Source organism: Tripterygium wilfordii, chromosome 7 (assembly GCF_013401445.1).
Source record: "Tripterygium wilfordii isolate XIE 37 chromosome 7, ASM1340144v1, whole genome shotgun sequence".
Lineage (NCBI taxonomy): Eukaryota > Viridiplantae > Streptophyta > Magnoliopsida > Celastrales > Celastraceae > Tripterygium > Tripterygium wilfordii.
The window spans coordinates 15,776,394-15,799,868 of record NC_052238.1 but is presented as its reverse complement, the minus strand read 5'-3'; the positions used below and the strand labels follow the sequence as shown (position 1 = coordinate 15,799,868).

The 23,475-nt window shown below is 36.5% G+C and overlaps 3 protein-coding genes across 3 annotated transcripts; 2 read left to right on the top strand and 1 right to left on the bottom strand.

The window, feature by feature from the left end:
* The first annotated feature begins 3,460 nt into the window (after positions 1–3,460).
* Positions 3,461–9,529, top strand: LOC120002112 (probable protein phosphatase 2C 60). The gene is made up of 5 exons (XM_038850706.1): positions 3,461–3,825; positions 4,271–4,797; positions 5,981–6,348; positions 7,773–8,009; positions 8,763–9,529. The coding sequence occupies exons 2-5, from the start codon at positions 4,518–4,520 to the stop codon at positions 9,030–9,032; spliced, it is 1,155 nt and encodes a 384-aa protein (XP_038706634.1). The 5' UTR covers positions 3,461–3,825; positions 4,271–4,517; the 3' UTR covers positions 9,033–9,529.
* A 346-nt stretch (positions 9,530–9,875) lies between these two features.
* LOC120003141 (protein CHAPERONE-LIKE PROTEIN OF POR1, chloroplastic-like) lies at positions 9,876–21,490 on the bottom strand. Its single transcript, XM_038852056.1, has 6 exons — positions 21,341–21,490; positions 16,057–16,191; positions 14,404–14,824; positions 13,754–14,091; positions 12,001–12,361; positions 9,876–10,231 (listed from the first exon to the last, which is right to left on the bottom strand). The coding sequence occupies exons 3-6, from the start codon at positions 14,468–14,470 to the stop codon at positions 10,056–10,058; spliced, it is 942 nt and encodes a 313-aa protein (XP_038707984.1). The 5' UTR covers positions 14,471–14,824; positions 16,057–16,191; positions 21,341–21,490; the 3' UTR covers positions 9,876–10,055.
* LOC120003140 (receptor-like protein kinase FERONIA) lies at positions 17,336–20,416 on the top strand. The gene has a single exon (XM_038852055.1). It carries the CDS (start codon positions 17,856–17,858, stop codon positions 20,289–20,291), a length of 2,436 nt encoding a protein of 811 aa, XP_038707983.1. The 5' UTR covers positions 17,336–17,855; the 3' UTR covers positions 20,292–20,416.
* Positions 21,491–23,475: the final 1,985 nt, after the last annotated feature.

Sequence of the window (23,475 nt, the reverse complement as noted above, 5' to 3'; positions counted from 1 at the left end):
TCCTCAAATGATATCTTGATTATCTTTTCCTTTTAATTTCGTGTTTTTATATTTAGTAAATACATTTTTTTATGATACTAGAAATGCTCCCAAGTTGATTAATGATCGACTCTTTGGTCTTGTGGAGCATATATCTTAAGTAGGACCCAAATCCATTGTGTTTTTAATTATTGACAAGTTGTTGGGTTGTTTTAATTTTAATTTTTTCTTATTTTAGATTTCTAGTGTTTATAATTTGCAATTATCCAGTACATACATATATATATACACACACACACCATTTTATGGTCAAATATATAGTGGGTATGTCTTTATTCTATTATTGTGGCATTCTTGGGCGTAAATAAACAAAATTCCAATAATTATATATTTTATTCAATCATGTATTTATTAATTAATTATTTTTGAGTTGTGGATCACTTTGATTTTGTTCAGTTTGTAGTTGGATACAAAAGATCCTTTAGCTTTTGTTATCATTGAACAGAAGAAGAAACATATTCAATCAACATACAATGGATTGCGACTTTCATAACATGCAATTGTAAATGTTAGGTATATATATATATATATATATATATATATATATATATATATATATATATATGCCCTGCCTTTTATATTCAACTTTATCAGTCATAACTCTTTCTTTTCACACCTACCATATAATTACTAGACAAACAAGTGCAATTATCACAACTAAAGGCCTTGTAGTTACCCTCTTGGAAAAATCAGGTTCGGGTCACCCATGATAGGCCTGACCCGACCCATTTGGATTCTCTAACATGAAATCAGAGAAGTCAGTCAAATAACCACCTTGTAGTTGTCTCCACATGAGAGAGAGCCGTTTGGTTTTCTCAATAGATGATGAACATTTTTTAAAAAAATAAATATGTATTATATATGTAGAGAAAAAAAATCAATACCTGGCTGAACACTCTAGAATGAACTCTTGAATTGTTCGGCCGAGACTCTTTGGATGCTTGCTATTCTAACCCTGAAAACGACAAAAGTCAATGAGCTCGACCACAGTTATGGTTTGGCCGCAGACACTCCGATACTTAAGTTAATCTCAAGATTATCACAAGTGAAATAATCATAAGGTATTGCTTAAAAATTACGTACCTTGGGTGTCTCTCTGCATTTTATAATGAAAGAATTAAATGTCAATCCCCTTTAATCAGGCCAAACTTACGAGATTGTTAAGTCACATCCCTTGTTTTGCGGCCGATCACTCTCAAGAATCGAGCATTATGATTTGAACCAATCAACGCACACTCAATTGTGGCTTGGCACCTGAAATGCGCAGAATAATATGTATGGAAGGATTCAAAGAGATAAAAAGCAACACAAAGCTAAGAACGCTCTCTAGCATTCTCTAGTATTTTTTTTCATCGTATTCAATCGGTGTTTGGGCCGTGGAATTGTCATTCTCGTTCTAGTAGCGAGATCGTCAACATAAAGAATGTGAAGTATTATAAGGTAAATGGATCATCAATAGGAAAAACTCGTAAGTAAATCGAATTCTCTCAATTTATCTACAAAAAATTAGCAAGTATAGATTAGAATCCATAATCTATGTTTTGTCAGGAGTCAATATTTGCTGCAATTAAAACCATATGAAACAGCCCACCTTTCTAAGGCAAATTAAATAATTAATGAATTTGGACAAACCCAACTTACCATTGTAGAAAGATACATCTTCACATCTAGAAGACTAGAATGGAACAGAGTATTAGATTTCATTAACTCAACACATGCATGAGAAACAATACATAATACATAATATATATACATATACATACATACACAGTACATATATGTATATACACATGCATGTGGAGGAAAATGAAGGTGGTGTGTTAGTGGCGAAAGTAAGCTATCCAACTATGGTGCGTGTATGTCTCTTCATTATGGAGAAGTACAGTGACATTTTGGTAAGAACAGTCAACAGTTGTACTATTTGACAAGAAACATTATATAGTTGGTGGATCATGCTTCATTGTCATGTATTATTTGACTCCTTGATGAGTTATGAATGCAACACCCAACGTTTTATAACAACATTACATTTCATTGCAACAACCCTAACCTCATATATTATTAACCCACCCTTCTTTTGTAATGCTTAGATTATTAATAGTAGTGATTTCCGCTTCATCTAAATGATTTGCAACCACTGAGATTAGAAGTCCGTAAACAGAATCGGCCTTTGCCCTAGTCCAAGCTAGAGCTTTGGGTTAGAGGCGAAGCCTCGCGATGTTGAGGGGCTTAGCTGACCCCCCTTAAATTTTTTTAAATAACTGTAAGTATAATTACATAAAATACCCCCTAAGTATATAGTAAATTACAACAAAAAACCATATTGAATTTGTCTCAAGCCACTTCAAATTAAAAAAAAGACCCCCTTTTGATTTTATTGTTATTTTTCAAAAGTTTCGTACTTTTGAATGTATAGTTAATAGTTAACCAAACAAATTTCAGAGGCACTTCCTCAGACCCCGTTTATATGTTGGTTCACCCTGACATGAAATTTTATGTTCACCCTTGACGACCACATTATATTATGTCATGGCTTCGCCCCTGCTTTGGGCACTAGGCCGTCCAGGGCACCCACAATATTTTTAAATTCTTTTTTAAAAACACAACCTATTAATCCGTCGGCCAAGCCCAAAATCAATCCAAAATTTAGCAAAAGAAACCGTAACCCGTTCCTTCCTCCCTCTCATCTCTCTTAGCATTCAACACTCATGCACACGACACATGAGTACTATCTCACTTTGAAGGAAATTTTTTATTTTTTTCGTGATAAGACATTATTTTATAGTGTCGCTTTGGATATCAAAATAGCTAAGGTCAAACCTATTGGTAAACTTTTTTATTACGAGTGCAGTTCCAGTGCAGTTACGTGAGGAAAGTTATATATATGTATATGTCCAAGAAAAAATTATGGTAGATACCGTAATCAAAAGTCGGCGGGTTACAGCCAAATGTCCAAACGCCACCTAAAAGCTCCTTCTAGACTCATGAGTCGTATCATTCAGCTCTGACCAATGAAATTGACACATGCACACGTGTGTCTTCAACTACCCAATCCTATCTCACCACGTCATAAGAAGACAAACTTTCCTTAGCTGGCATCCAATTTCGCTCCTCATTGGTCTATGCATTGCAACAATCCTAGATCACATTGTAGAGTATCCAAACCCCAGCTGGGTTTTAGACTTTGAGCGCGTGACTAACCAAGAAAAAAAAAGTAAGTCCCTACCTGATGCACAGTGTCTGTGTGCTACCCTCTTTTGTCTTTTGACACGTATAGTCAGTGTTGTGAGACTGACACGTGCATTCATATGAACAGGGAGGTTCATGGAACATTCAAATTCTCGCATTATATCATATCATTCTCTCAAGCCTTCAATAAACAACATTTTGACTCCCTACCTGTCTATGGTTCTCTCTCTCTCTCTGGTTTTCTCTCTCTAGCGATAGTGTTGTGGAGCCCAAAACTGGACCTCTGCTTTGCTGGCTTCAAGCTCTTCATTGTTGGTCTTTTATGGGGTTGTCTCCTTAGACAATATATAGAGAGAGTCTTTCTTAGTTGGCCATTTTCACTTCTCCATGGTATGTTCCTTCTACAATCTCATCATCAACACTCCACTACCCAAAAGGAAAACCCACCACAACCCAATTTGAGTTTCTTTTTTCTCTGTCGATGGTTTTGATTTTGATCGATCTATAGATCTGATGCCCTGAATTTTGATTCCCACTTGAAGTTCCTGTTCTTGAACTGTAAAGGAAAGCTGCTTTGCGAAAGTGGTCAAATTGAAGGTAAGAACCCTTTTGGTATCTAATTCTTCTTCTACTTTCATTGCGATTGTTGGAGTTTTGGGGTGTTGGGATATCTGGGGAGTTCTGGGTTTAATTTTTCAGTGTGAAATGTTAGACCTTCTGAGCAATTCCAATGTCTGACCAAACTCTGGTGCGGGGAAAGTGGGACTTTGACAACTCCTTTTTTTCAAAGCCCTCGTTTTTTCTTTTTATTTTGGTTGTTTGTTATTTCATTACTAGTGGTGTTGTTTTGGTCATGAGTTTTAGAAGGAAATAAAGATGTGCTTGTTTATTATAGGGCTTCACTTCTCTATTTGTCTGCTTCAATCCATTACGAAAACTCACATTAAATAATAGGCTGCTTCCGGTCATCCTTTCTTTGATCCATAAAATTCCAATTATGCTGTTATTGATTTTTGTATATTTGTTGCTGTTGTTTTTGTAGTGTTCACCTATTGTTCTAAGAAGTAGAGGAGAAGAGACTTCACAATTGGGTTTTGTTTCAAACCCTCGAAGCATGATTTGAGGCGTGATTGTACAGTTATTGCTTTCGGTTGTCTTGTTGTTTTATACTGGATTCTTTTTGTAAAAAAATTGAGGGACATAGAATACATAATTGTGGTTTTGGCGAAAGAGTAGTTTTGGGTGCCTTAATGAGGATTATTTGGAGGGTTGTTTGGATGAGATGAGGGATGTTATCTGGGTTGATGAACCTTTTGAGGGCCTGTTTTCGGCCAAGGTCCCAAGAGGGGCTCTTATGGTACAAAGATCATGGGCATCACTTCAATGGTGAATTCTCAATGGCTGTAGTGCAGGCCAACAATTTACTGGAGGATCAGAGCCAGATTGAGTCTGGCAGTCTGAGCTTGCACGAGTCTGGTCCATTTGGTACCTTTGTTGGTATTTACGATGGTCATGGCGGTCCAGAGACATCACGTTTTATTGCGGATCACCTCTTTCAGCATCTCAAGAGTAAGTGATCTGAACTTCAGTGGGCTTTTTCCTGCATTTGCAATGTTTTGGTTGCTCTTTATATTCTGTGCTTAAATTGAGCTCTGAGGAAAACTGAATATGTATGTGTGCATATGTTCATTTGTGTTTTCCCCTTGATCTGAAGAGAAGTTATTAATAAAGAGATAAACTTACAAATGGTGCATTAAGCTTCCCTCCTAAGTTTGCAATAAACAAATGGGACAATAAGTAGAAAAGTGCTACAGTTGAGGTCAATATCAGCTCAACACAGAGACCACCTCGGAGAAGTTTATAAAATTGTTTTATTAGCATACTAACTGAAGAGGTGAGCACTGATCCTTAAAGCCCTGTTGGCCCTTTCCAACCAGATACACCTTATCACTGAAAGTCTCCTACTACATTAGGTTTTCTCTGGAAGTCTTTCCAAATCATTAAAATGTTATTAGTAAAATTTTTTTCGAGTTCTCTTATCAAGCCAACTTCTCATTAAAAATTACAGATTCACTACTGAAGAAGCATATGACATTCATCTGGCTGCAGGAGACAAAAACATTGATCTTTGGGGGAACTTTGGCCTTTCACGTGTAAAGAGCCGAGGGAAAAGGTGTTCTAGCAGATTCACACATCAGTAAATCATAGGTGGATTCACAAGTGAATTACTGAATTTCCCGCAGACCTATCTAGGAGGCCAAACCCTCTTTTGAAGTGCTGAAAAATACCCAAAAGTCCTAAAGAATATTGAGTGGTCCACCGTTGTTTCCTCATGATAAAGATTTCTAGAAAAGGTGGACTTCGAGAAACAGAGACTTTATATGAAAAGTTGAGCGTGTGGGATTAAATAGAGTGGATTAGAGGTAGGATTTTGTTGATCCAGTGATTGTTGATCTGAAAAGAAATTGAAAATGATAATATCTTGTTCTCGTGTATCTTTGAAGCATGAAAAACTTGCGTGAATTTAAGAAAGTAGGTCCTTGGAGTTAAGTGGAACATTTCTTTGCTGTTTCTATAACTGTTGAAAGTAAACTTTCATTTCTTCTCGCTTTCTTTCCCTGGTTATTTAATTTATTGTTACTTTGAGTTCAAATGGTTTTAAATAATTTAGTGAGCATGTTTTACATGGTAGACTTAAGTATAGAGACCAGTTCCTTTTGCAAATATTTTTCTGATTGGATTTCCGTATTAGGGTTTACTGCAGAGCAACAGTCAATATCTGTGGATGTAATAAGAAAAGCATATCAAGCGACAGAAGAAGGTTTTGCTTCTATTGTGGCCACGCAATGGCCTACGAAGCCACAAATTGCAGCAGTTGGATCTTGCTGTCTGGTTGGTGTTGTCTGCAGTGGAACTCTTTACATTGCCAACCTGGGTGACTCACGTGCTGTTTTGGGGAGAGCTGTGAAGGCAACTGGGGAAGTTCTGGCCATCCAGCTATCAGCAGAACATAATGCTTGTATAGAGTCTGTGAGGCAGGAGTTGCAAGCCATGCACCCTGATGACTCACAGATTGTAGTTTTAAAACACAATGTATGGCGCGTAAAGGGGCTTATACAGGTGTGTTTTCTACCCCCTGCCCCTTCTCCTTTTACTTTTGAGATTAATATCATACCTCTTTTGCTGATGATGTAACCATCTGAGAAAACCACATTTTGGTTCATATGACGTAGAATCATTAAAACTATCAATACTTTTTTCATTTTGTAGTTACACAACTAGCTTATTGTGTTTCAAATGGTTCCACGAGTTCAGTGCATTTAGTAAATTTCGTGATCATTTTATGCACTTTTGAGTTGTTGACTCGTTGATGAGGATTAGTTTGAGAGGAAATATATAATTTTTTGTTGATTATGCCTCAATATTTTCTCTGGGTTTTAACGATGTCAAGGAATGGAGTAGAAAAAAGAGGGTGACTACTGACTAAAGATGATGGGAAAAATATTTGTAGGATCTCAGGTTGCAGAAGCGTGGTATTCCATAGTCTATGGTGTCTGTATTATAAAAGATTCTTCTGAAGAAATCAATCTGCAGAGATCGTTAATGGTTGAATAACATAAACATAAAATATCTCCCAATTGGGTTCCACAATGAGCTTTTACTTTTGGGCCTTTTTGAAAGATGGGGGCCGGAAAGCTAGAAACACGTTTTTCAGTAGTGCAGGGCATAATTAATGTTGCCTAGGCCAAATTCAGTGTGCCAGAATTTCAAACATTGATCAGCTATTAAATTTAATTTTCTTTGCACAGCATGATTGGCATCTGAATTTCTGAAATGCAACTTCATTTTACTTACTGAGATTGGAGAAGGGTCGGACAAAACATGGCAACTTCTTGCTGAACTTGTTCTTTGTCCAGTTTGATGATCAAAAGCCCTGATTGCTGGAGACTTCCAATGTGATCATCGATTGTGTCATTCTTATGCCCAAGATTAATCATGATTAAATTTTTAGTTTTATATTGAGTATATAGGGCTGCGGTATATAAGTTCCTCTTAATTTCTGAAGTATCTATATTGGTCCTTACTGAGGTGGATCATGCTACTTGGCTATGGTATTTTTCAGAACCTCCCTGCTATGGTCAGGCGATTTGTGTTACACTTTATGGAACATTTTCTTTCCGATCCTGCTTTTTTTTTTCTTTCCATGCTACAATTTTACTTTGTTTAACGAGTTAACTTGTTGGAATTTGTTTGAGCTCCTTAATTAAGACTTGGATATTTTGGGTCCTACTAACTCCTTCATATCTCCGCTCTTCTTATTTCCCTTCACGGTGATAGTACCATTTGGCACTTTTTTTGGTTTTATTCACTAAAAGTTTGATTACTTGTATGTATGTGATTATACCAACGTCTACAGAATACCATTTTGTAGAAATCCCAATGTTAGACAAAGTTCAAAACTTGTGATTCTTTTGACATTTTACATCTTTATCATGCGTTTGTTTGAGTTTGTATGCTGATTGTCAGTTTTTTCTGATTTTCAGATTTCTAGATCCATCGGTGATGTATATTTAAAAAAGGCTGAGTTCAACAGGGAGCCTTTATATGCAAAGTTTCGTCTTCGCGAACCTTTCAAAAGACCAATATTGAGTTCAGAACCATCAATTTCCATGCATCAGCTGCAGCCACATGATCAATTTGTCATATTTGCATCTGATGGGCTTTGGGAGCACTTTAGCAATCAAGAAGCAGTTGATATGGTTCAACGTCACCCACGGAACGTAAGATATGCTAATCTTTCAAAATTTTCTTATTTTAAAAATGTTCTCAATTCCAGCTGCATTAGGTGTATATTCGAAAGTTAGTATTACATCTGTTCTTACAATTAATTTTAAAGTCTTGAAAACTATTTTTTTTTTAATGTTTAGCTATCTCAGGTCAACTAGTTGGCATGTCCATTGTGATTTAGAATTTTCACAAAACATTGATTTCTCTTGATGTTTAGTGGTGCTATCAGGATACATGATATGAAAACTTCAACTGTGTTCTTCTGTAATTTTTCTTATCTGTTTATGTGCAAAGTCATGAGAATAAGTAGAGTCATCATACTAACAAAACCAATATGACTTTGAAATGTTAGGGTATGAATTTGTAGTCATTTGTTTGATGCATCTGTTTGAAAGATGTAGAGATTTCTTGCCATGCAAAGATTATGAATAGGTTTTAGTTTCATTGCACATTCACTTGTTCCTCGGAATTTACCTCTTGGGGTTGTCGTCTCAAATCCTGTAGATGTAGCCTTGACTTTTTATTCGTTTATTTGATGAGAGTTATTAAACGGCGGACCCATGCACCTGTCGTTATAACAATTTTCTTCCAGCATCAATCAGAACTCCAAAGCGTTCTATGTGAGAATTTCCCTCCAAAAGGAAGAGTTATCCAATGGGAATTTTATTCATTGCTTTGCTGTGTGCTAAGAAAAATGGGAAAAAGCTGAGTTAGAATTAACATCTTACTTCTAATCCTTTATGCAGGGAATCGCTCGGAAGCTAGTAAAGACTGCGCTGCAAGAAGCGGCAAAGAAAAGAGAAATGAGATATTCCGACCTGAAGAAGATCGACCGTGGTGTACGTCGACATTTCCACGATGACATAACAGTAGTAGTTATGTTTCTTGATTCGAATTTTGTGAGCAGGGCTAGCGCTGCCAAGTCTCCTAATGTATCGATTAGAGGAGGTGGAGTCAACCTGCGTCCAAACACATTGGCTCCCTTTACCACGTCGACGGAAGCTGGCAATAACTGATAAAGTTGTATGTCATGTTTTTATCTGTTATTTGTTTCTCTCGCGTGAATACTCAGGTAGCTTCCAGGAGAGATACAAGGAGCGAACCTTCAGTTCTTTAATGTATGCTGTTACTGTTAACTGGGAACCAATGCTCGCATTTAGCTTGTGTGTCAAAAACACTTACAGAACTGGAGAGGAGTAGTACAAGTTGACAGTTACCTATATACAGTTGTTTACTTGTGTGGTTTTCTACTCTCTTCAGTGTTATGCTTGGTGGACTATTATTAGTTCAAGCCAGGTAACAGCATACGACTTAGCATGGTGGTTGTCAAAGATTTTTACCAAGCTCCAGTTTCTGTTTCTCCAATAATGGATTTCTGTGTTTTTTGGTAAGTAAAGGACCACAGAAGGGCTAAGCCAAAACTATGGCTTGGAGGATCATATCCGCTGGTTAGCTACCATTGTAAACTATTGACATACAGGAATAGATGTGTTTGGCAGTGCGTTTGCTCCTATCAAATGCATCACTTTTGGCTTGAATACGTTATGTTTGGACAAAAAAGTATTTGGCCGAGCGATGTATTACAATATCACTGTGTCATGGTGAGTTAGAAGCTGAAATTACAAGGTGTTACTTTCACTCCTGACGCAACGTAATTGATCATATTTCGACAACAAAACACGAGACCATATTTTCAACATCAAAGCACGAGGTGTTTTCCTTTCAATTTTGCCCTATTCCATTTATACTTTTACAAAAATAAATTCATCAAAAATTAATTAATATAAAGAAAACTATCCAATTTTTGCTACAGGTAACCAAGCACAAATTGTACAATCATACGTTAAATTCTCTCGAAAGGCTGTTCATCTAGGAATCAAGAAGATTGATTCAATGTAATTCAAGTTACATTATAACTTACAAAATAGTTTTGTACAAATTGCAATGATATACATCCTTATCAAACTCGGATATTAGTACAAATGAATAAGTACAGGTTCTATGATTCAAGTTACAATGATCAAAACGTCGTCTTTCGCCTATCGTAGATACAGAGAAACCAAGAGTTGAGAAAACAGTGCAAATTCACTAACCACAGCAGCTGGGGAGTGTATGCCAAGAAACGGCACAATGTCTACTTGCAACCAGTTCTCAACAACAGACCCAGCCAAGGCACCTGCCACAAGCCCCCCTATTGTTATTACTGTGGCCTTTCCTGCAAAGACAAACCACACAACTTTCAAATAATGAAAGCCGCTGCTGAAAGAAACTAAATGATACTGTCATGAAATCTGAAGTCAATGCGTGCTATGTTTGAGTGGCAGAAAATCAAGCATACCATCTGGATTCTGGATTGTCCATCACAATAATATGCTTATAAACAAACTAAGAAGTCTACTTTTTCGTTACTAACTAATATAATAACCAGTTTTGAACATCTTAGAGCATCCACAATGGGATGATTTTGAAGTACTTGATATGATACTTTCTTGATAAGTTAAGTGCTAGATGTTTACAATGGATATAATGGAGTGTATTTTAAGTACTTGAAATGTTACTTTTTTGATAAGTATAGCGCTACATGCACACAATGGGTGAAAAATGACGCTTGAAAATTTAGTTGTGGAAAAATGATACTTGAGAGTTGGAGTATGTATATAGTTGATGAATAGTGAAGAGAGATGATAAAAAGGAAGAAAGAGGTGATGAAAAGGAAGAGAGAGATGATAAAAAGGAAGAAAGAGAAGATGAAAAAGAAGAGAGAGATATGAAAAGGAAGAAAGAGATGATAAAAAGGAAGAGAGAGAAAATAGAGAAAGTGAGTATGGAGTGTTGGAATGTATGAAGTGTTGATGAATAGTGTATATTGTGAGATTTAATCATCCAATTAAATTGTGCCACGTAGGATAAAGGAGGAGAGAGAATAATTTTGAAGTGCTTGATATTTCAAGCATCACTGTGGATGCTCTTATAGGACACTGATTACTTTGATTGATACTAGAACTGAATATATCACAATCACAAAATTGGGGCATTTGACCCTTCATGCAATATCATAAGTCACGCTCCATATGAGGGGTTCAAGAACCGATGTTCTAATCGTACATAGTTTTTCTTTTGAAAGTCTTTAAGAGTGAACTACCAAATAATCAAAAGATAATTTCTCAACGTTAAAATCCTACTGTTTATCTTGCTCCATACTATCCAGCGAGTGGCATACTGGCATGGGGTATTAATTTATTTTCTTTTTGCCAAAACCCAAGAACTTCCAGACCATTTAACTCTACTCTGCCCTCAAAACTCTATGAACCATCCCCTAAGACCTGGACCAGCTACACCTACAATCAAGTAAAGATTATTCAGACTCCATATTTTCTTCATGCAGGTAACACACAGTGATAATGGTCCAACCTCTTCTGCAGAATAGTTAGAAATGTCTCTAAGTGGCTTCTCCACCATGTACTGTTTTCTTCTTCTACCCTCATGGAAATTCATTTTCAAACTCTACTCCTTTCTTCAAATCCCATAGTGTAATCAATTTACCAAAGTAAGTGAAAATTGCTTATATGTCCAAGTATAAGAACTAAGATCTCTGACACAACTAACCTTTACCAGATTTGAAAGCATTAATTCCAGATCTATCAGAAACCACATTCTACTTCCACGTGTAGAGAACTTCCCAATTCATGTGAGAAGTAAATTCAATTCAATATCATTTTGTAAAAGTGGAAGAAAAGAATTTACATGAGGCCGATTTTAATAAGCTCACCATATATTGAACATGTTCAAGACAAACCCTCTCGTTACCATTTAGGGATACTTACAAAAAGTAGTACTAGACAATGAAAACTAGAACCATACTATGAAAAAAATAATCACCTTCAAACGTAGATATTCTAGAATTAATACTCGTTTTTTGCTGCATATTCCACCAACCCAAATAAGCCCAGATGTAACGAGAGACATAACAAGAAAACAAATTACCTAACTTCACATTCTTTTTGGTCATGAAGTATAAAGAAGCTCCAAAACTTGTACCCAATATCAACCCTGGAACATCACTCCCAGCATAAGCTGCTGTCGAGGATGTGGAAGCTCCATTAACATATGTTAAAACCATCAATGCTCCATATACACCTGCTTGTATGCCCAGATTACCAGTCGATGGTGCCTCAAACGAAACAGGTGTGTTCTTGAAAGTAGCCTGTAGCCACTGCTGCATTGATCCTGTTCCAGGAGCATTGGTAGATTTGACATCAGCATACCGGATTCTACTACTAGCAACTTTTCCCGCTTGGCGCTGAGTTAAGCTCTGCATAAGCAGCATGTCATATGCCGCCTCAACCTAAAGCAAAATCAACCATAAAGGTGACAAGGAATAGATTGAGATTGTGTTTATCAATAATATTATAAGGGATTATGTATTTGTTGGCATTGCTGCTCTAGGGATAGTAAAGGTAGCATAAATGCAACAGCTTCGAATGCTTTCAGAGCGCTTAAGTTCATCTATGACTTCAATATGCTACAATTCTTGAGAAACAGTCATAGTGTGGAGATAATGATAGCTGTGCCTATAAGAGAATTTCAAATAATCTTCACTTTACAATGCGAAAAAAGAAAATAGCTCAATAACAAACTACACTCCATAAAGAATGAAACATTAACTGTTAGCATTAATAACATAATCTTTAGGGCATGGAAAATTAAATTTGAGGTCAGAACATACCAAAGTTAAAAATTTACACCATGTAACTGTATTGATCTAAATAAAAATTGGAACATTTGCATCAAATTGAGTTCTTGATATTGCAATTGCATACCAAATATCATGTGTTCCCACTGACTAAGATCTCTCGGATGGATAATAAATGTCAGGCATTACAAGGTGATAATCACCCAATATGACATAGTACTATACCAATAAATGCCAAAATGCCATCACTTTACCTCCATTCAACTACAATTGTCAGCTTCCAACAAACTCCAAACCTCATCAAATAAGCAACTGTATTAATTAACTAAAAATTTTGGCTTCTCAATTACTCGCAGGGCTCAAACAGAACCCAAATTTCAAATTTGCATGGTTTAACTTCATAACTTACAAGTACAACAAATACCTAATCAATCATGTAGCTAAAAAAAATTAAGTTTAAGAAGTACCATATGGTCCATATCTAATGAATCTACTGTGAAAACCACGTTATCATCTCTGAAAAAAGAAAACTTTATACACACAATACGTTGAGAGAAGATGCCAAAAAGACAGTAAATCTAGTGATTAAATCCAATCTGATGCTCATATCTAATAGCAAAGCTAACCCACTAATGCATTCTTAGGAGCCAATATTCCACAGTTGTACAGAAGCTCTCTTCATCATTTTCCCCCTCTACAAAACCCCACATCCACATGAGAAAAGCAGAAAAGGGTCAACAGAATGCCAAAAAGCCAGCCAAGCTGGCACCCTGAGCCTCTAACTTCCCAAAAAAATCAGAAAAAGGGAATTGGAGACAGGTTCCAGTTCTCCAATTCACTCAGAGAAAACTAGCTAATATAATTTAAATGCCACACCCAGAAGCCAGAAGTTAGAATCACACCTTTCTCATATGGCAAACCTCTTTTTGAGTACACTCTCAACACTTTCATGCGCAAATTCGAGGTTTAAACTCTCAATTCACAAAAACCCAAGTCAGATCAATAGTAAGCAATCCAGTACAAGAAAGCAGTAGAGAGACACACCTGTGCAACCGCCTCGGGGTCGTCCTTACACGAAGCCACGATCGAGTTCTTGGCGCGAAGGATGTCGCTAAAGGAGGCGCCTTCAGACACTCCAAGTAGCTCGAGCGCGTTCTCCACGGACATCTCGAACGGCGCCGAATCATCGGCTCGAGACCCCGCCCTTGCGCTCCCCGCCAATACTCGCCGCTGCGCTGGAATCACCACCAGTGTTCTCCACGCTCCAGCTTTCGCGGCGGCGGGGATGGTCTTGGGGGTGTGGAGATGGGTTTGAAGAACCGGTGGTCGAGGAAACAAGGGTGAACCGGTAGAGAGGCGGTCGGGCCGGACGTAGAGAGTAGCTGCCATTTTTGGGAAGAAATTGTGAGTCCCAAGACTCTACACAGTGGAGCCACAAACGGTTAAACTAACTTTGACTTTTTTTTTTTTCTATTTTCTAAATTTTAATTTATAACATATTTTTAATTGTATAATAATATATTAGCTAGTTCTATACTATCATTATCATAATGTATTTTTAGTTGTGGAGTTAAACCGATTTATAACTTTTGCTTTTGTTTTCTTTTGATGAATAAGATTATTTTTTTTTTACTAAATTAGTTTTCATATACTTGCTCTTTGGAACTTGGAAGGGCCTTGTAATGGCAGCATACCAGTACGTACTGTTAGGCTTTCAGCATGGAATGCATAGTTGGCTAGTTTCCTCATCTTATAGCCCATTTCTCACCTTCAGATATCACTAAGCCATCTCCAAATATCTTCTTCAAATAACCTTTGACATCTGGTTAAAATTCATCCCTATATTAATTTACATACAGATGGTTAAATTGTAATCTTGCAATTCCAAACAAACAAAAAAAATTAGAGTTGGCATTTCTGTTATACCATATTTCTTAATCCATGTGGATAGGTGGGGGTGGACTTTGGAAATAATGTCATGAGTTAGATTCATGGGTCTGGTTGAGATTTCCTCTATCATGTTGAGAATCTCTTGTGTTTCCATGGATGAATCTGCAAGGAGGACCTTTGATTCCCATCGGAGTCCGCCATACCTTGCAAATGAAAGCTCATTTTCTGCGGGTTATCAACTACTCTTTTATTCCTTCCGGGTAAATAATTGCTCAGCAGTCAGCACAGATATTGAGTTCTAGAATTCAAAAAAGTAGCCCTACCAAATAAACTTAAAAGAGAAAAGTATCATGAAATATCAATTGAAAATACCAACCACTTACTGCAAAAGAAATAAGAAGAAACAAGAAAGAAAAAAAAGAAAAGAAACAAGAACAGAACACCACAGGATGTGGTGACTAGTAAGATTGTATTGTATCTATCTAAATTTCTGAATCAATACGAAAACAAGTAATCATAGGATGAGGGTTGTTGGAATATATATAAATGATGTGAAAGGCCTCAAACCAACAAGTTAATTTATTAGGTTGAGTGGCAAAGTAACTGATATTAATGTGAAACGCTGTTGAAGCTTATGGACTGCTAGCATGTTCCATCTGTGCCAAACAGAAACAGTATTTTATAAAAGAAGTAACTTGGTGATTTTGTCCACAATATTTTATATGTCAAGAAAAAAATTGCTTTATATTGGTCAGGCTATTATTGCCTTAAATCCTAAAAGCTCCGTTTAGGGAGAGTGTATTAGCCACTTACAACCAAAATTTAACATGGTATCGGAGTGGGCCCCAACGATGTATTATTTAACGGCCTTACCTCCACCCGTTTCTTAGGTCATGATTTGCTCGTTTGTTGCAATTGCTAGGCTTTTGGATTGTCCAGCCTAAGTGTTGAGAGATAAATGTCCCACATCGGCTAGCTTAAGTGAATTTTATTTTTATATATGTGGTACTCTCTTCTCTCTACTATTTCATTTTAGAGATGATGTATGAGCCACTTACAAGACAAAATTTAACACATACTATCCCGTAAGATCGATACATTAAGCTTGAATGGAAAATCTATGAGCATGAAGGCACCTCAACCCGTTTGAAAATTCAAACTTGAAAATTTCATCTAAATCAATTCCCTTCACAAAGGCGTATTTGTCTCGAGCATTTGAAGGACTAAATGTGAGGTTTAGTGTGTGATTTTCCACATGAACTTTAAATTCCTTTGAAAATATGTAAAATTCATTGAATTTGGAAGCAAGGAAGGCACTGAAATTACTTAAGAGAGTGTATTGACCAGCAGTGACAGACAAAAAGGCTTCAGAAGCATTGAGACCTGAATAAGAATCTGGATGGAAGTGCAAGCGAATGAATTTGGGATCTGGAGTTACATTGAAGGTGCAGGTGTACCTGGAATGGAGGACTCTTGCAGTCAGGTAAGGGGCTTAAGGAACAGTTGGGTTTGTGGTGAATGCTGTTAATACATGAGCATCCTTGTCTGCATTGGGAGCTGCAAACTCCGATCAAATGTCGCTGCTCCAATTCCTGTCATAGTATAAGATAGTTAGCAAATCCAGATAACCACAATTTACAGCAATGTTTTCTGATGGAACGTAGAAGGAGTTCTCTGCAGCAACAGATGCCCTGGAATGGTGGAAGATAAAAAGGAAATAGATAAATGACAAAGTACAAAGTACAAAAGCTTGGAGCCTAAACTCATGATTATTGAAGTTGCTGTGTATTCTCCCATCACCAACATCGAAATTTTCCTATATACAAGGAGATAAGTGCTATTATGTTAGTGACCTTTCTGCTATTTAATTATTCAGCTTGACATTGAAAGTCAAGAATTTTGAAATCAAATCTACCTAAATCTATGTTTGTAGTGTTTTTTCTCTGTCAGATTTTAGCTGTTGCCACAGTGAACCAACCATTTTCATACCCTGATCCTAAGAAGGTCCTCATCAGCATAAAATTTTATGGTATGAAATGGAGAATAGCTGGAATTTGATAAGCTCCAAAGTTTTCTGTTCTCTATTAGCTTTTCAACCTTTAAAAGCCTACTAATTACAATCAAACTCCTTTCCTCCAACAAGAAAATCTGATTGGTCTCTGAGGTCTTCATTGTAGTTCTTCTTCTGAATCTTAATTCTTGGAAAACTTGCTCTAGTATTTATTTTTTCTTTTTACCACTAAGTAAAACTAGTATTATTATATACATCCAAAAGTTTTCGCACCCAATCATGTATGATGGAACGGTGAAAGATTTGACCTTTTCAAACTATGTCCATAACTCCCTATAGGCTCGGAAAACAAAGAAAAATGTGTACGAACAAGATATCCAACAACAAGTAGAAAGAAAATGATTGAATTGAGCAACTCATGAACATTTGGACAAAAGAAGATTATGTAAACACTTTTTCGAAATCTCTTTATCATATTCTATTCCACCTATTGTGGAAAACCCAATTTTTTTTGAAGAATTCACCGGGATATATTTGATCCATGGATAATATCCCAAAAAATCGATACACTAAGATAAAAGTGAAAATGTATGAGCATGAAGCACCTAAACCAATTTGAAAATTCAAATTTGAAAATTTTGCGAAGAATCTCTTTAAGGCAGTCAAAGTCAATTTCCATGCATTCATTTCATGTAACATAACATCACTTCCCTACATCAGTTTGGTTGTATGCAAGGACTACCCTAAACCACTAGATACGGCTATGGTAGTCAACATATATCATAAAGGATAAGAAGATACATTGGCTATTGACCTCTATTTTGAATGAAGTGTTTTTGGGTAACGTGGAACCCACTCAGCTGCCTATCGAACAACTGACTAATAAATCCTGAGCATGGAAGACCTCGCAACCCCTGCGGACCAATTGAGACAGTGCGAGAAGATAACACAGGGTGACATTTGCACATGCTCAGCTGAGCAAGAGTTCATCTCGCAAATTGCGATAATAAAAACACCTGTGAGACTTGAACTCACGACTGCTCGCTGGCGCTAAGAATTATTGCGGTCAAGTTCACCATCTCATTCAACGACCCGTTGTTTAGTTTGAATGAAGTCGCTACTAGAAATTATCTTTTGCCTTGCTTTTGTTTTTTTCTTTACTCTCTCTTGCAATTCCACAAAGCAATATGTTATTTATTACTCAACAAGGCAATAGAAAAAAGGAACTCCATTTCCTTTTGAACCATGTTTTTCATTCTCTTGTCCATCTGCAATCTCATAGTCATCTCTGCTAAGAATTCACCATATGTGCCAGCAGAAAATCTTGGTTTCTTCTGTAACAAACCTAGTCCCGATAGATGGTTTCCTCCTCACTTTCAATCAAAATTTCTGCTCTCAAATACATCTCGTGTGTCCATCAAAGATCCTAAGGATCCTGATATTCCAAAAGCTTGCATATTTCATAACCAGTTTAATTACACACTTTCTGTCTCTCCTGGTCCTAAATTCATCCGGCTTCATTTCTATCCAGTGTCATACTCAGGATTAAACATTTCAAAAGCCTTGTTTACGGCTAGTGTTGGCCAATTCACTCTTTTCAGAACTTCCAAGTCATCTTATTCTGGAGAGAATTTTGATGCTGAGTACACCAATAAGGAGTATATTGTTAACATAGACGGACAAGCACTAAATATCACATTTACTCCATCATCAGATTATTCTGATACCTACGGCTTCGTGAACCAGATCGATGTTGTTTCTATGCCTCTGAATCTCTACATACGAGATGTTCGAATCCCTGTTGTTGATTATCCTTCACAGTTTTACATGAGGAACTTCACAGCACTTGAGACAATTTACCGGCTGAATGTAGGCGGTGGATTCATCTTTCCGGAAGATGATACCGGCATGTCTCGCTCCTGGTCAACTGATGATGGTTATCTAAATTTAAATGAAACTGATGCAAAAACTCTCAAATCTAAGGTGGCAATCAACTACAGCTCCCAGGTTCAAGCATATACAGCACCGGCAGAGATCTATGCCACAGCCAGAACAGTGACTCCTAACAGTAACATGACATGGTCATTGCCTTTGGATTCCAGTTTCTGTTACCTCATTAGGCTTCATTTCTGTGAGATCGCAAAGGATTACAAGGTTGACAGGGTTTTTCGTGTCTACATCGGAAACAAAACCAATGAACTTCAAGCAGACATAATCCATTTGAATCAAGGGAGAGGTGTCCCAGTTTTCAGAGACTATGTTGTGAATTTCTCAAGGCATAGCGAAAGCATACAGCTTCTACATGTAGCTATAATAGGCAACTCCTGTACTGGATTTGGTTATGATGAGGCGATCTTAAATGGGTTGGAAATCTTCAGATTGTCTGACCACAGCAACAATCTAGCAGGTTCCAACCCATTTGCTGCAAAAAAGGAATTACAAAGTTCACTTGAAGATCCTTCAAATACCATGAGAATTGCCTTGGATATCATCTTGGGCATCATGGTATTTTTTACTGTATTCTGCATTCTTATACACACCCAGTTGCCAAGATACTCTTACTCTATTTGGCGCAAGAAAATGTTTACGCAATGGCAACCATCAGATCATTGCCCCTGCTTCTCACTGAATGAGCTAAAACTAGCAACCAACAACTTTTCTCAAGCCTTTCTCATTGGTGCTGGTGGGTTTGGGAAAGTCTATAGGGGCTCCGTCAACAATGGCACGCATACTGTCGCCATAAAGCGTGCAAGTCCTAATTCACACCAAGGTCTTGATGAATTTAAAACAGAAATCACCTTGCTTTCTAATCTACGACACCGCCATCTGGTCTCTTTAGTTGGCTATTGTTCTGAGAACAAGGAAATGATCCTTGTTTACGACTTTATGCCTCGTGGTACTCTTCGTGATCAACTCTACAAGAGCAAAAAACCTCCACTTTCATGGAAGCTGAGGCTCAGTATATGCATAGGAGCTGCACGAGGACTCCACTACCTCCATACTGGCTCTAAACACATGATCATTCACCGCGATGTGAAGACATCAAATATACTTTTAGACAAGAATTGGGTGGCAAAGGTTTCAGATTTAGGTATATCGAAGGTTGGCCCCAATTTGACAACCCAGAGTAACGCACATGTTACTACTTTAGTGAAAGGTAGTTTTGGATACTTAGATCCAGAATACTATCGGCGAAAGAAATTGACAGAGAAATCAGATGTCTACTCATTCGGTGTTGTACTATTTGAGGTACTTTGTGCTAGGCCAGCTGTGCTAGAAGTGAGGGAGAATGAGGAAGAGGAGCATGAGAAGGTGAATTTGGCACAGTGGGTTATACAATGCTATGAGAGACTAGATCAGATCATCGACCCAAACCTACAGGGAAAGATTGACCCTGAATGTTTCAAAACGTTCACCAATGTAGCAAGGAAATGTTTGGCTGATCAAGGAAATGAACGGCCTTCAATGGGTGATGTATTGTGGAATTTGGAGCTGGCATGGAAGCAGCAAGAGAATGCAGAACTACAAGAGAACCGGGAGTCCGTTAAGCCTAGTTGGAGGGTCAAGGTGGACAGACAAGTGATCCCAGATATCAATGAAGAACACTGCATTTTTGTTAATAATTCTGATCATAACGTAGGAGAAGAATTTTCTGATATCATGGAACTAGTTGGACGTTGAGGTGTTCTTTATCCATGTCTAGCTAATATTGCCTTTAAAATTCCTCTCTACGATTTCCTGCAGTAGTTAATAAGATTGCCTACCTATAACACATTGTTTTCATGCAACTAAATTAAATTTTGTGATTCTTACATGCATTTTTCGGACACAAAATGAATTTTGTGTCTGAATAATGCGGGAGATCGCAAATTTAAATCTCACGCCTAGTAATTTTCGGCATTATTTCCATGCGTGGGCCCATGGGAGGCCTTTGTGGAGTTAACAAAGGAGCTGACTCCCTGGCCCTGCTGTCCGGTGGGCATGTTAGACTGAGGAATTCTCGGTTACCAAAAAAAGAATATCTCCGAATCCACAAAAGTGCAGTGTAAATAGGAGTTGACGCGGATCATGATTGTCTATGAACCTTTAATTTGTATCAATGTCAGAAGAGCAAATCTTGAGTCTACCTTACCTTGCATAAGGGTTTATGGAGACTACTAACTTGGAAGGAGTTGTTAGCGGGTGATTATCAGTCAAATACAGGTATACATCAATGTGGCTCCAAAGGGGTATTTCCTTCCACATACTTGCATGGTTGAATTTGTAGGATGACCCATGTTAGTAAAGCTCATTGACATCAGAAACAGACGGTGTGTCTAACACCTATTATCATCGACTCTTTCCAACACTACCACACAGTCAATATTCACCACTGCATACCAAAACAACATATAATGAGTAACTACACGTAACTTTTTAACAGTTCAACAACATAACATTGACAAGTCTCAGCAGGATTCAGGAATTTAACAGGATGAAATTGATACACGAACATGAACATCATTAAATTCTCAAATTAGAGAAGTTCCAACGTTTTTAGCTACTCCTAATGCTTACACGGTCATAGTATACATTAAACAACAGTATCATGAGTCTTAATTAACCTGGGTTATCTATATAAAGTTCAATAGAGAAATTAAAAAGAGCCAGGAAATAAAATAGTTAGGAAGAAAAAAATGGTGAAAGCACAGTAAAACCTAAAAAAAAAAGGTGAAGATGGAGAGAATTACTCGAAGGGGATTGCAGTGGCAGTCATTGCAGGCGTAGTTGTTGCTGTGGGATGCGACATCTGCTGGAGTACCTCTTCTCTTCTGGGTTGTGGCCCTGGAATAGGCATAGGATCTCTTGTGCTGGATTTTACCATAGTTGGGGACCTGGGGTGACGAGCGACGACTAGTTGTGAAGTATCCCTTTCTACAGTAGAGTCCGCTGTAAATTCTTTTCAGAGGCCTCAAAATTTTTATTTTTATAAATTATATTTATATTTTGATCGATTTTACGAAATTAATTTTATAATATTTGTTTCAAATAAAAATCAAATTCAATAGAAAAAAAGGTATGTAATGTCTTTTTTATTTATATCCAATAGTCTAGAATTGTCATGCATTTTTCATGTTAAATTGAATTTTTATTTCGAGCAAAAAAATATATCATTTGATTCATACTATTATCAAAAAATATATCATTTTTAATAAGTTTGTAACTTTTGTTCTTATTTCTAAAGTTTTTTTGAAATGTCCTTATTAGAATAAACCTCTCACATTTTGTCCTTTTGGATAAATTTCTCAATATAATTGTTATTCATTCCTAAATCATATCATATACATAGTATGATTATTGAATAAGAGAATGATTTTGGTGCAGCCACATCAGCTTTTAGAAAAACTCTATGATTGCCATGTGGATTAATTTTTATTTATTCAAGTTATACACAAACACACAAATAATATATATTAATTATTGATTTAATTAGAACAAATTAAATCAAGCATAACCATTAAAGAATGATTCCAATTTAGCAATTTCTTTCCTATTTCAATTTATCAATTGATTTGTGTCATTAAAGTGATTTTGTTTTCCTTTCACACTTAATTACTAAACAGTTGCCATATAATTTACTCCATTAATTGGGTCATTATTCCATACAAAACCTCATTCATTTCATTAATGTTGATTTTATTTTTTCTATCACACTTAATTGCTAAACGGTTACTATATAATTAAATCCATTAATTGGGCCATTATTCCATACACATTCTCACTCATGTCTTCCATGTTTTCATAAAATACGTTTATCAAAACATAAAATACGTTTTATTTAATGTCTTCCATGTTTTCATAAAATACGTTTATCAAAACATAAAATACGTTTTATTTAATGTCTTCCATGTTTTTGGCTATTTGATTCATGTCTTCCATGTTTAATAGACCAACCTCATTTGTAACTGTTATCTCAAAAGTAGTACAACTAGTAAGAAATGCAAGTGGTCTCCCATTAAATTCTCAGAGGTTGGTTATTTATATTTGTTTCAATTTATGATGTTTAATACAAAATATTTATTAATTGTGATGATTGTTTATCCTATATAAATTAACAAATTTTTGTGTTCTTTTCAACTTTCAAAACACTTGAACTTATTCTTTCTCATAAAATATATCATTATGGCTGATAATCCAGCACATTTGCTCCACTTGTGTCTACAAGAAGTTTCAGTAAGTATTGTTTCACTTTATGGAATTAGTTTCCCACAAACTGTTTATTAAATTATTGCTCCTGGTTTTCCTTACTATGATGGGTCTGAATTGAGCTTTTTATATTGTTAATGGTCTCTATCTTTTTACTTCGTGTATCTTGCTCTCCGATGACTTGAAGGGTAGCTTGTATCTCGCATGTTAGACTATTCTATTTTTTCGTTAAATTCATACCACATCTTTTGGTATTGCTATTGTTTATTTTATTAAACATAAAACATTCATTGGTTGTCTAACATATTGTTGTTTGTGTCTTTTTTTTGATGCATTAATTTACAACTTCGGTTATGTAGGGAACACAAATCCAAGAAAAAATTCATAAGCGTCAGGTCGAAATGTTTCGCAATAAAATCGAAGAGGGACATATTTACGTGATTAAAAATTTCAAGGTCGTTGGTAGTGATAATGCATACAAGCTTGTATCGGGAGATGTATCAATAAATTTTTGACTCATTTCTTCCTTCAAAGAGCTATCGGGTATGATGGTGCTCCCATTAAGCATTACAAGTTTCATTTTCAAAATCAAGATGAGATAATCAAACGGCTAAACAACCACACATTTGACAAGTTTTCAATTTCCTTACACATTTATGCCGCAATATAATTAAAAAGA

Excerpts from the sequence above, each read along its gene's own strand:
- LOC120003141 (XM_038852056.1), bottom strand. The coding sequence starts at position 14,470 with ATGGGCTATAAGATGAGGAAACTAGCCAACTATGCATTCCATGCTGAA. Across the intron at positions 12,362-13,753 it reads ACCCCGAGGCGGTTGCACAG|GTTGAGGCGGCATATGACAT; the intron begins GTGTGTCTCTCT and ends ATTTTGCTTTAG. Across the intron at positions 10,232-12,000 it reads CAAAAAGAATGTGAAGTTAG|GAAAGGCCACAGTAATAACA; the intron begins GTAATTTGTTTT and ends TTGTCTTTGCAG.
- LOC120002112 (XM_038850706.1), top strand. The coding sequence starts at position 4,518 with ATGTTATCTGGGTTGATGAACCTTTTGAGGGCCTGTTTTCGGCCAAGG. Across the intron at positions 6,349-7,772 it reads GCGTAAAGGGGCTTATACAG|ATTTCTAGATCCATCGGTGA; the intron begins GTGTGTTTTCTA and ends TCTGATTTTCAG. Across the intron at positions 8,010-8,762 it reads TTCAACGTCACCCACGGAAC|GGAATCGCTCGGAAGCTAGT; the intron begins GTAAGATATGCT and ends TCCTTTATGCAG.
- LOC120003140 (XM_038852055.1), top strand. The coding sequence starts at position 17,856 with ATGTTTTTCATTCTCTTGTCCATCTGCAATCTCATAGTCATCTCTGCT.